Genomic DNA, 12586 nt, shown 5'->3' on the forward strand with positions numbered 1-12586 from the left:
TTTATTAGAAATGTTTATGAAAAGTTTCTAGTCAGAAATGTGATGTAAATTTTACTATATTTAATAAACAGTTAATATAAATAAAAGAAAAATTATTTAACGAATCGGTGAAAATAATTGATTATTTTCCACACATCAAATTGGCCAAATTTTCAATAACTCGCAAAAATAAGAAATTGTGTGTGTGATGGTACTTGAAAATCAAAATCATATCTCCTCGAGATCGGCACAGACGGAGGTGGTAGAGTCTGGATGTTGTACGTGTAGGATTTTCCTCGAAAGGGATCCGGCGTGATTACTTCCTCAACCAAGGGTTGAGGAACCTGAAGTACTTGTACGATAATTGGATATTCCGCTTGCGGTTGATAATTTTGAATCGGTTCAGTGGAGATCATTCGATAATTTAATTTCAGCATGCATGTACATACATTATATGTATATGTGTATGTACGTGCGTGTGTAAAGAAACACGCGCAATGTTCATTTTAAATAGAAAACTTTTCGCCGCAGTTATTTTCCTAGCGCGAGGATAAATCAAATGAAATTGTCGTTGAACTGTTAAAAGTCAAAAGTTTCCTTCACATTTGTAGAAATATATAAAAAATTGCATTGTGCAGATAATAAATATACAATTGTGAAGCATTAAATTCTTATTAGGCAACCGTTACACACGGTTAATCCGTGCACGGTTTTCGCAAGCGAATCGCAGCAAAAAATTCGCTGACGAATTATCGTAACAAAGCCGAAGCCGCTTTTATCGCGAGATAGCCCTCTTTTCTTTAACAATCGATGCTCGTCGGAATATCTCTATTCAATCCAAGTAAGCGTGCAAAAATGAAGCGCATCGTCTTTCGAAGCGAATTATCATATCAAGTTCTAGGAAATTCATCGAGATATCACCAACCGGGTCATTGCAGAGAGCTTGAGCCTTTAGCATCTAGTGGATGAAATCCACTGGAAAAAAGATCCACGTTTAAATTTTTTCTTTTATTCACATTTATCATGACATTCATTGTTGTCACGAATGTCACGAGATAAAATAGAACGTTCTCAAGAATGTAATGTACTTTTATTGCAAAATATCTATTGCAATATGCAATATCTTGAAAAGATATTAAATCCATCGTTCACGAGATATTAAAAATGACAATTAACTTTCTTTTTTCTGAAAAAACTAACGAATAACACAAAGTGCTAGTATCGACCGAATGTCGATCGATGAATTTTGGCCGAAAAAAGATCAACATAATTTTTAATATCTATTTTATGATAAAATAAAACGAGAAAAAAACATTGTCAAAGAGATTTGCTCGATACAGTTTGTCCGAAAGATGTCAGAAGTCAATCGGATCGTCTCTAAACGCGTTTAAACCCTATTAAAATTTATTACAAGCATACCGCTCTCAATCTCGGTACATATGTATATACAAACGACGTGACGCGCAAGATGTAGAAAGAATAAAAAAAAATCGACCAACACGTAAAAAAATCACTCTGGCACACATTGATACGCGACATTCAACATTAAATCGTAAGAATAGAAAGCATAAACATACCCTTGGTACATCTCTAATTAATCTTATCTTCAATATCTCCATCTCCATCTTCATCTTCACCTCATTGATCGCGGTATGTGTTCTAATTTTACGTTTTAATCGACGATTTAATATTCTAGATGAATATTTAATTTTGCTGAGCCTGAAAAATATAATAAATGGATATACAAAAAAGTAACGATATATTTTATTTATTGTTAGAATAAAGACGATGATATATAATGAATTTATGTATACAATTTTTAACACACACACACACACACACTTTGTAATTTTGTACACTAGCGAGGAAAGTTATTGATATCGTGAAGAGTAAAAATGATACATAAGATTATAGCTTCAATATATAAAAAATTGCGTCATTAAGCCCAGAAGGGGTAATTGAAATAAATTGTTGACAAAGGTCGGGTTTGTGGTGTCGCTATAATATGTTCTGTAGATTACTACACACACGATTGGAACTGATGGTAAAAATCAACTCATCACATTTGTTTGTGCCAAGAAATGTTTTGAGCAAAGAAACGTTGTGTTGTGTCAGGCGTTATAACGTCTGGCATAATCTCGTTGAATCTGTAATTAACCGTTTCAATTTATGACGTATCATTAGCACACGTAACAGCGCTATTCAGTCAAGTTGGCACAGGTGTGCCATGTCAAATAATGCGTTGGCAAATGAGAGCTAGAAATAATGGTTAGGCACCCACATGCAACAAGCGCAATAACCGTATTAAACAATTTTCGGCTGATATATAAGCATATTCGTTGAAACGATTGTCATTGCGTATCATTGCTTTTCTCTTATCCGGCGGAGAATTTGACCCAGCGTCCCTCGATCGCGCGTCACTCTTATCCCCTTCCCATGCAAATCGCAATGGCACGCGTTGCTTTTCTAGTGACGGTGTTGGCGGCCCTGTGTTACACGAGCCAGGTAAGTTATTACGCAAACGCAAAAAAATGTTTTGCAATTCCAAGAGTGTTCTCGATTCCGAAGAAATGGAGAAAAATAAAAAGTAAAAAATTGCATGATAAATATCAAATATTGTAAGATGCTATAAAATGCAACGGTGATCGGTCGTCGCATTTTCGCCATTGACATCACGAATTGCAAATGTTTGTTAGAAACATACAAATAATGTATGATAAACTTGATGTTTTTATCAATCGCTTGTTAGGCCATCCCGGTTCCAACCGAAAATGTGGAAGGTACGCAACCTGAATTACCCGGCATCGTCGACGTCGACAATATGCAACAATTACTTGAGCAGTTTCCCAGCGAAGTGAGAGACAAATTCAAGGATCTCACGAACAAAATCACGGAACTTGTGGAAAAACTCGGAAAGGAGCTCCAGGAAAAGAAAAAGATCGCCGAGAGCATTTTCGAGGACGCTAAAGAGAATGCTAAGAAATTATTACAAGAGGAGAAACTAAATGCAAACGAAATTTTCGAGAAACTCGAGGAAACGAAAGACGAAGTTGAGAAAGATTACCAGTATGCGCTGGACGACGGAATTGAGAAGTTGAAAGATGCCGTGGGCAAGTTCACTAGTGAGGAAACGCGTGAGAAATTGAAAAAGAAACTGGATTTACTTACCAAGGGCAAGGGAAAGGAGATCTTGGAGGAGATATTGGATAAGAGGCAAAGTGGGGATGAAACTTATGGAATCGGAAATATCCTGGAGAAGGGCAAAGGTATTACGAACATTATCCAAGACAAACTGAAGGAAAGCTTAAAGAAGATTAAGGATAATGCTGATGAAGCCGTGAAGAAACTCGAAGGACATGTAAGCGGATTCGTGCGGAATGGTAAGAAAATGAGGGAGGAGTTGAAAAACAATCTCGATCGATCCTTGAACGAATTAAGCGAAACAATGAAAAGTGTCGAGGAGAAGGCCAAAGAACTCGGGGACAGCGTGGTGGATCGTTTCGGCAAATTGAAAGAGAACGTAGCCGAGAAAGTGAAAGACAGTGTCGAGAAGTTGAGGGGAAATGTCGGCAAGTTGAAGGAAGACTTGGGAAACGTATTGAATAAAGTTGGAGACAAAGTGAAAGAAGGTGCCGAGAACATGAAGAAAAAGATCAGCGAATTAACGGAGGAAATTGAGAATCGAGTGAGTAAACTGAAGGCAGGCGTAAGCGACGGCGCGGACGTAGCGAAAAACATTGTCGAGGAATTCAAGGAAGAGCTCGGCAAAATGAGGAAAAAATTGGAGGACAAAGTCGATGAACTGAAAAACATGGCGAAAGACATTGTCGAAAATACGAAGAAAGAAATCGGCAAAGTAAATGAGGAGTTTAAGAATCGAGTTGTCGAGTTAAAGAAGAACCTGGCCGACAAGCTAGAGAAACTAAATACTGAACTCGGCAACCAGAAGGACAATGTCGAGAAGATGACGAAAGAACTCGGCGAGCGAACGAAGAAGGAGTTGGAGGACCTATCCGACAAGCTGAGAGACGCGATAAAAGACACTATCGAGGAAACGAAGGAAAGAATCAGCAAACTGAATAAGGAGCTGGAGGACACGTTGAACAAAGCAAAAGACACGCTAGAAAACGTTGTCGAGAAAATGAAAGAAAAAGTCGGCGAACTAAAGGAGAACGTAACTGACGAACTAAAAGACAGTGTCGCGCGAATGAAGGAAGAAATCGACGAGATGAGGAAGAAGTTGGAAAACATAGTCGATGAACTGAAGGACACGGTGAATGACCTCGGAGCGAAAATGAAGGAAGGAATCGTTAAGCTAAAGGGGGAACTGGAAGATCAAACCGGCAAATTGAAGGAGAAATTAATGGAAGAAGCTGGCAAACTGAAGGATGAGATTGGCAAAGTATTCGAGAGGACGAAGGGCGGCCTGAAAGAAGTTCAAGACAAGACAAGCGATATGATTGGCGGAGTTACCAACAAAATTACAGATACCGGCAAGCAGCTTGATGAAGAGACTGACCGTCTCGCGGGCAAATTAATAGGTGGTATCAAGCAAGGTGGAGAAGCACTCGAGAACACTAAGAGGAAGATTACAGGGCCCCAACCGTCAGGCTTGATAAGCGATATTTTTCTTGACACAGGTGACATCGTGGGAAAAGCGTTGGACATGGCCGATAAGACCGCGAAGGAAGCAATAGATGGAACGATAGGCATTTTAGGGGGAGTAAAAAATTTGCACGAGAATATCATGAAGAACACGGGGAACATAATAAAGAAGGGATTGAGACTCGGCGGAAAGAGGGTAACGGAGGACGCAAAAAAGACTGCAGACATCAAAATCCAAGAAGAGATAACGAGAAACACCATCGAAATGGCGAAGAAAACGCAATAGCCCTTTCGGTGAGAGAAGGCTGGAATATAACGAGGGAGATTGTCTCTCTCTCGGAAGGGGTGTCGGCGGTATCAGCGGCTTCGCCGCGGTTAGAAACACACCTTATTACTTTGGTTATATTCGAAATTAATGTGCTCGTAAGACGCCGCAAACCTTAATTTCAGTTTAAAGAATTCTCTTCTCGGAATTTCACAGTTTCTTCAATAACTTGGCATTTTATTGCCGAATTAAAATTACGCCCAGTGAGCAAAATTTGTAATTAACGTATCAAAATTCAATCCTTAAGTCTTTATAATGATTAAGATATTCTCGAGGCAATCTTTTTTCAAGATTATCTTTTTCGGGATCGCTCGAGTTACGTAACGCTTGTCGTAATTACGTCGAATTTTATGAGATAAAAAATAAAAGACATGTATCGATTTGCGACATTGCGACAGAGTTGACTTTACCCTCAGCATGCATTGTACAAAAACTTTAATAAAATAAAATAAATGTCATTATATGTTATCTATATACAGTATATACCTACACATATGTGTATATGCATATATGTACAACGAAATTATTTTCCTTAAACTCACACCTCACCTTACGTTTTATTAGATATAACATTAAAAAAACAGACTGGAAAAGCAATGGTATACAGTTTTAAAACTGTGGTTCACAAATTGTTTATCGCTATCGAATATTCACGTAAAAGAAGAAGGCGGGAAGAAAGCTTTTCATCAAAGTGCAGATATTTCGCAAATAAAAATTATGTCAATTAGGTCAAGGCTTTTAATAATCAACGATAGTCGCTAGGTTGAAGCCTTGAATAAACAACTCAACTCGCTATGTCATTAAAAAAGCATTAAGTACATTATTCCAAGTGTCGCGTGCATATTATACAAGAATCGTGAATAAATTTAAAATGAATTTTTTTCACATATGTAAAGATAATAGAATTTTTCTCTTAGCTTTAGACATTGTTTTAAATTGGCTTCATACATATTTTTATTTTTTCTGTTTTTCTTTTTTTTTTAATCTTGATCTTGCAGAGAAAGTTACGTTTCAATTATAGAAGAAAACGGAATGAAATTTACACTTCCAAACCTACTCTTACTGTCTATCCTGATTATAATTATTTAAATCTGATCAGAGTTAATTCTCTTTAATTTATATTTATCCTTTTACAAGAAGAATAGATGTTTACAACGAGTGAGGTTCATCAATTGAATTTGATGTCACGACTTATATATCGAGCGATTAAATACATGATATCGACTAAACAGCGTTTAGAAGAATCTGTAATCACTGCCCCGCGCTCTAAAAAATTGTGAGCCGGACGTCATCGCAGAGTCAGCAGTGTCGGGTGTATGCATATGTATAATGTACATGCACATATACACGTACATCCGTTTAGAATATATCTTTATCCGGTTGACGTAACCTTCCGCGCCGCGGAGGGAGAAATGGATAGAAGTTAAAACTGATAATCTCGCCTTGAACTTTGACTTCTCTTCATCCGAAATCGTATCGCTTCGTTTCGAATCGTGTTTTAAAGCTCACTATAATAAATTGTATTTAAATAACGGAAATGTCGCTTGCTACAGCTAAAGTAAAATATCAGACAATTAAATTAAATTACACATACTTTATTGAGTGAAGTTGGTTTTCGAAGCAGACTCCCGTAAACTTTCTCGACGATACGATGTAAACATTGTAATCTCGCGTCAGAAGGTCGGGACGCTTATCTCAAATGAGAGATTTCCTTCTAAAAGGCTCTTTCCTCTGCCTCTCGTAATATAAGATTCACTGTAAGTATACGAATGCATTATTCCACTTACAAAATAACATGTCCTTTATCGCGTAAGTTTATAGTATATAGGAAAGGGAGACCAGAGAGAGTCTCTCTCTCTCTCTCTCTCTCTCTCTCTCTCTCTCTCTCTTTCTCTCTCTAAAAGAAATTATAATAGCGTTACGTTTATATGTAGCCTGATCTTGATCTGAAACAGTACTTTTGTACTTTTGTTAACGATTATCGATAACCGTCAAATTACCCCGATGTGTCAATAATTTTAGTCCTAACTGCTTATTCTATGCTATACTAATTTGCCGACTCGTTCATACGTGCATTGTCCTACGTTTCATTGCGTTTCCATATAGTATATACATGTATCAAGATTTAACGCTTGACTCAATCGGAAATATAATCGGAAATGCTGCGGAAAGATCAGCCATCGGCTTTCGGAAAACAACTAAAATTTCACTTGAGCTAAAGACGCTAATAAACTTATTACTATTAAAATTATAAAGTGAAAGAATTTTTTCAAGATGGTATAAATATTTGATGTAATTCTACAAATAGCTTATGCCGTTATTTGTATAAAATTCCTAAAACATTACTAAAGATAACGGCCTTTTAATACGGAATCTTTCAATAAGAATCCGTATGATATCCATAAAGAAGTAATTCGAGCATTAAAGCAATAATAAATATAATAGAATAAAATATAACGAAATAGCGTAGGCCGTTTCCTTATTACAAATTATCTTTGACTTTGAAAATATTTAGAACGTTCGCCGTTCCGATTTCCAAGATTCAAATAAAGTGCGGCCTACTGTGCGCGGTGAGAGAAACGCAGGTCATTGTCCAAGTGAGATAATAAGCACTTTGCCCCTGCGTCGATAAGAAACGCCTATAAAAGGGAGTGCGATCCTCCATCCTACGCATCAGTCGTATTTTCCTAATCGACCAAGGAGAAAATACCAGCGTGAGATGAGGTGCTTACCCGCGGTTATCCTAGCCGTCCTCTTGGTCGCGACGGAGGGCAAGGTTGTGCCGGCTAGCGATGTCGAGAGCCAGCAGACTGGTACGCAGCAACCCCTTCAATTGTCCGATCATATCAAAGAGGCCCAAGCGGTCATCAACAACTTGGGCGCTCAGCTACAGCAGCAACTCAACTTGCCCAACCAAGAGGAATTAATCAACACCATGAAGGAGCAGAGTAGCAACTTGGTCAACAATGTCCAGGCGTACCTCAAGAACATGTCCGACGAGGTGAGTGCGAAGAATATTTAACACTGCACCCGCTGCCCTTGCACATTTTTTTACCCTCACCTCGACAAGTTGAAACGTTTGTCCCCTGCAACTTGTCCGCGGACCGGCAAAGCGAATGCTCGAGTAACTATTATACGTGTTTATGTTTTATGTTAAAAGCGACCGTTTTGCCTACCGAGACATCTCGATTTTATCGAGATTGCTCGTTCGATATGTCGTGGCTCATCATCGTTTGCGCGTCGCGCATATGCCATGATCCACATATATGGAGATATTAAAGGCTGGATTGTTTTGTTGTTCGCAGTATCAGCGCGCTACCTCTCGTACCTAGAGACCTAAAGATTACGCATTTTTAAAATTAGAGATAAAAGAACCGCATCGTCGCATCGTCCATTCTCCACATAAAGGATTACTTGCTCTCTCGGAGCTTGCAAAGAATTGGCAAGAGGAAAGCCGAATGGCTTATCGATCTAGCCATCTAGCCTAAATCGATCCGCAAAGAAACAATCAACGCAAATGGGCACGCCAAAAAGACGACACTTGATATCGATATCGAAAACATTTCAAAATAATATCATTGATATCCAGGCGTTTTACGCGAGTCACCGAGAAATCGTAATATTATTATATATAATATGCCTGTGTGTACAAAAATAAAAATACTCATCAGTAAACGATAAGTAATAAACACCGACACGTTTCTTACCATTTTTCTATTTGCAGATAAGAAAAACCTGCCGATCAAAAGTAGAAAAAAATTTAATATTATAATTAACGCGCGCGCGCGCATTATATTAGTTCCATTTCCTCTGTTATGTACGCCCCGCTGTTGTTAAAAATAAAAATAAAATATCAAGTGTTTTATCGTTATAAAAATTAAATATTTTGTTGCATTATTTCAATAATTGAGATAAAAATTTCAAATTCCGGTAAAAAAATATATCGAACGAGTAATTACGCGTGAAATTATTTATAAGTTTGCACGTGCACATTCTTCATATGCTGTAATTCCTCTGTGCTATCGGAATATTTTATTGCCCATCTTGCCTATCTTCGCATCCGCGTACGTTCAAAATCAATTAAATTTCAAATCTTTCGATACTTGGAATTTTTCCAACGAAAAACCTTCCTTCTCTAATTGTAAGCGGTTTGAGATAAGCCTCAGAGACTGCTGTATGCCACTCCTGGCTGTATGCACGCATGGTGGATCGTTTGCAGATCAAAGCCAAAAGCCCCGAGTTGGAGAATCTTTGGACAAACATGAAGAGCAAGCTCTCCGAAACGTTCGACAATCTAAATGTCAATCCCGAGACGACGGAACAGGTGAATCAGCTGCGTGCCAAATTCCAAGAGGGTGTCCAGACTCTCGTGACGGAGTCGGAAAACGTCGCTAAGACCATCAATGAGAATTCCAGCAAGGTTCAGGAGGGTATCGCCAAGTTGACCAAGCAGGCAATCGACATCGCCGTGGAGGCTTCGCAGAATTTGAACAATCAGTTGCAGCAGGCCACGCCGGCGCCGCAGCCACAAAATTAAGGAGACCAAATTATTTTCGCAACGTATTCGCGCACGTGCGGGAATGTGCGAAACATCTTGGAAAAAACAAATTTGTCAAATTTGCACGGAGAAATCCACGTTCGCATCAGCCGATCCGTCTTATCTCACAATCAAATAAATACTATAAACATACTCGATAGCTGACGATGATTGTTAATAAAAGTACTTGCGTGTTCGTGCCCTTTGTCTGTTTCTCTGAACCCTACATTGTTACATCGCGCATTATAGTCCGATAATATCTTTTCTCATAACTGCTCTTACATGATTTTCACTAATTAAAAATTATTTGACATTTAGAACCGCTAGCTTTCCTTTTTAAAGGATAATAAAATAAATCGCTGTAATAAAGAGAAATTTATACTGGGAACGGCATTTGTATCGCAAAATTTCTATATATTTACAATATACATAGAACAATGTAATATTGGTAGCGATATGGTATGTCAAATGCGATAAATGCAAAACGGGAAATGTTCATTGATAAACTGATATTTTCGGGGGTGACTCGATTTACATCAGGGACTCGTACTTTGATACGTGAACGACGAAGGATAAACGTGAAGATAAATCGAAATTAAAAATGATTTTCCGGACGATCGATATTCTTATCGCGTATTTCTCGCAAACATGTAAATATTTGCAAACGCTTAAGAAAATTTCCTTTCCGCATCCCAATGATAACCGAGTTAAAAAGCACTGTCACTTTCACATTTCAACCCCGGCCGTTATTTCGCGCGACATCTAATTTTAAATTAACGACTTGATAAAACTCAAACGCAACGACTATAATAATTAATTAATACATCGGTAGCTTCTGCACTTTTCAAAGTAATTAAACGTTTTGCTTTAAATAACGTTATCATAGATATTATATATGTATATGTAAACATCGCTACTTTCAATAAATAACTTTTCCTTTAGCGTCCAATTACATACTCGGCTTTCAATTATTTATAACAATTTTAATATTGATTCGAGAGAGAGAGAGAGAGAGAGAGAGAGAGAACATTTAAAGACAACAAAAGGGCGATATAGGATGGCTTAATTCTTAATAAAACTCTTTACATTATAATTGTGGCCTTTAGTGAGTTGAAAGTAAAGAAAGGAGTAAAAATGATATAGAAAATAAGACATCTTTTTTTTTGCATCTGCTTATACTCACACGCAGTCAACGCAGTCAACTGGAAAATACGTCATCTCTGCTCATCGTATCGTTGTATGTATCAGTGATACGTAACGACAAGGCAAGTACGTGCACCTGATCAGCAAATTCCGCTTTGGTTTCGCATTGCAAGCGTCAGTCAAACCCACTTTTATTACAAGAATTCGTCGTGGTGACCTATAAATCAAATGTATCATTTTAATTGACATGAAATTTTATTAAAAAGATAATATGAAGAATCTCTCTCCGTTACTCTCGATATATTACAGTTATTCAATCAAATTAATGTTAGCATAAGAGGATATTAGCAAAGCATAAAAATTATTCCGTTCGCCTACACAATATTGCCGAATATGCACATATATTTGATTCTTATAAAAGGATGGGTATCGTCGAATCGTCTCATTTTGTCAGTCGAGGACATTGGTATCGAATCAACGATATCGAATATCAAGTGCGTGATATTCCTGTCACGTGTTATTTCTTGTAAAGTATCGAAACTTTTACAGAGTTTTGTTGTTTCTTTGTAAAAGAGTACGAGTGTTAAACAGAGAGAAAAAGAGAGACGAGTGCTACGTATATTTTGTCAAAATGGATATATTCTTTCTCTCATTGTCAGTTTCTGTTATGTGTACCGTAAGTATATATGTATAAGTATAATAGGAGCCTATACATGGCACAAAGCGGGCAATGGTTTCAATTAAATTTAATTTAATCAGAAAGATAACGCAGTGATACATATATATGTATATATATTCTGCTTCTTTAATAAAATAATGAAAATCTTACCGAGCAGATATCACTTGCAAGGACTGCTGAAATTTCGATAAAGAGTAAACCTGAAAACATGTCCACGAGTTTACTGAAGAAAGACGTACACGTCCAAATAAATAAAGGAGCCATATCCGGCGACGCGGACGTTGAGAGGTCTGAAAGGATAAATCGTGGATTTGAAAAGATAATCGAGTTTGTCAATGTTTTGGGCCAAATGGATAATTTTGTCTACGACAGAACGAAAAATATCATTCGCAAGCTCAATGCAATTTACGACATGGACGAGAATCACGAGAATGAAAGATATCGCGGGTCTCATTCTAAATCGCGATGAGAAATCAGAGAAATATATATTTCTTCACGATTAAAATAAAGACGATGTTTAATTAAGTATTTTACAATAATAAGTGCTAAAAATACGTTATGTGCACTTCGTTTATACTCTAGAGTCTAGCTCCCTTTCGCACTTCTTTTTATTTTTAAGTTTTCCGTTATATATAGAAGTAGAATGTGCATTTTTTTGTCACGTACTATTATCTATTCAAGACAAATAAATAATATTCTTTAATCAACGTTATGTATATGCGTTTTTATATATGGATGTAAAAATGGCTCATACAATGTCATTCGATAATAATGTATCCTCACCTGAGTCGAAATCCGCCTATATTTATAAATCTATGTAAATTCACATTTAACGTGAATCAAGAAATTTTCAACTTATAATAATATAATTATAATTACTTATCTTATCCATTCGTACTCGTGTATAAGCGCAAAGAAACGAAGCGAGCATCGAGCATCGTATGTTACGCGTACGTCGCCATCTAGCGATGAAATGTCATACGCGGTTGCATTCAGTTCAGGTAGCTGCCATGGTATATTACCAACGTACACATTCCATATATATGTATGTATATGTATATATATACACACACATTGCACACATAACATATATATGATATATACCGTAAATAATCGTGCTCGATAGATGTGAGCACGTTTTTCAGAATACGTGTCATATTTCGACGTTTGCCCTTTTCCCTTAGCACGCGAATCCTTTGATAAGCCATTTACTCGATTTGACCATCACTGAATAATTATACTTAGGTATTTGCATTTGCAAGCCGGGATTTCAATGACAAGCTCTCGAGCATATACATATACTATATATACGCTTCAG

The 12586-nt window shown here is 37.2% G+C and overlaps 3 protein-coding genes and 1 long non-coding RNA gene across 5 annotated transcripts; 3 read left to right on the forward strand and 1 right to left on the reverse strand.

Annotated features, from left to right (window-relative positions):
- Positions 1-133: 133 nt before the first annotated feature.
- LOC112463533 lies at positions 134-11504 on the reverse strand. Of its 2 annotated transcripts, XR_003041803.1 has the most exons (5): positions 11419-11504; positions 10630-10806; positions 6504-6664; positions 1557-1698; positions 134-954 (listed from the first exon to the last, which is right to left on the reverse strand). It is a non-coding gene; the product is annotated as an uncharacterized LOC112463533 (long non-coding RNA). The 2 variants fall into 2 exon arrangements; XR_003041804.1 differs by lacking the exons at positions 134-954; positions 1557-1698 and adding an exon at positions 5855-6417.
- Positions 1808-5353, forward strand: LOC112463529 (MAR-binding filament-like protein 1-1). Its single transcript, XM_025029965.1, has one exon. The coding sequence runs from the start codon at positions 2801-2803 to the stop codon at positions 4868-4870; it is 2070 nt and encodes a 689-aa protein (XP_024885733.1). The 5' UTR covers positions 1808-2800; the 3' UTR covers positions 4871-5353.
- Positions 7597-9642, forward strand: LOC112463530. The gene is made up of 2 exons (XM_025029966.1): positions 7597-7910; positions 9129-9642. The coding sequence occupies exons 1-2, from the start codon at positions 7629-7631 to the stop codon at positions 9444-9446; spliced, it is 600 nt and encodes a 199-aa protein (XP_024885734.1). The 5' UTR covers positions 7597-7628; the 3' UTR covers positions 9447-9642.
- On the forward strand, positions 10800-11975 carry LOC112463532. Its single transcript, XM_025029969.1, has 2 exons — positions 10800-11265; positions 11426-11975. The coding sequence occupies exons 1-2, from the start codon at positions 11221-11223 to the stop codon at positions 11735-11737; spliced, it is 357 nt and encodes a 118-aa protein (XP_024885737.1). The 5' UTR covers positions 10800-11220; the 3' UTR covers positions 11738-11975.
- The last annotated feature ends 611 nt before the right edge of the window (positions 11976-12586 follow it).

This window comes from Temnothorax curvispinosus, unplaced genomic scaffold, assembly GCF_003070985.1.
Source record: "Temnothorax curvispinosus isolate PA1 unplaced genomic scaffold, ASM307098v1 QBEX01013419.1, whole genome shotgun sequence".
NCBI lineage: Eukaryota > Metazoa > Arthropoda > Insecta > Hymenoptera > Formicidae > Temnothorax > Temnothorax curvispinosus.

What these genes read in the sequence shown, in the direction of transcription:
- LOC112463530 (XM_025029966.1), top strand. Translation starts at nt 7,629, where the DNA reads ATGAGGTGCTTACCCGCGGTTATCCTAGCCGTCCTCTTGGTCGCGACG. An exon ending in TCAAGAACATGTCCGACGAG is followed by an intron (nt 7,911 to 9,128) that starts GTGAGTGCGAAG and finishes GATCGTTTGCAG; the next exon opens with ATCAAAGCCAAAAGCCCCGA.
- LOC112463532 (XM_025029969.1), top strand. Translation starts at nt 11,221, where the DNA reads ATGGATATATTCTTTCTCTCATTGTCAGTTTCTGTTATGTGTACC. An exon ending in CAGTTTCTGTTATGTGTACC is followed by an intron (nt 11,266 to 11,425) that starts GTAAGTATATAT and finishes CTTACCGAGCAG; the next exon opens with ATATCACTTGCAAGGACTGC.
- LOC112463529 (XM_025029965.1), top strand. Translation starts at nt 2,801, where the DNA reads ATGCAACAATTACTTGAGCAGTTTCCCAGCGAAGTGAGAGACAAATTC.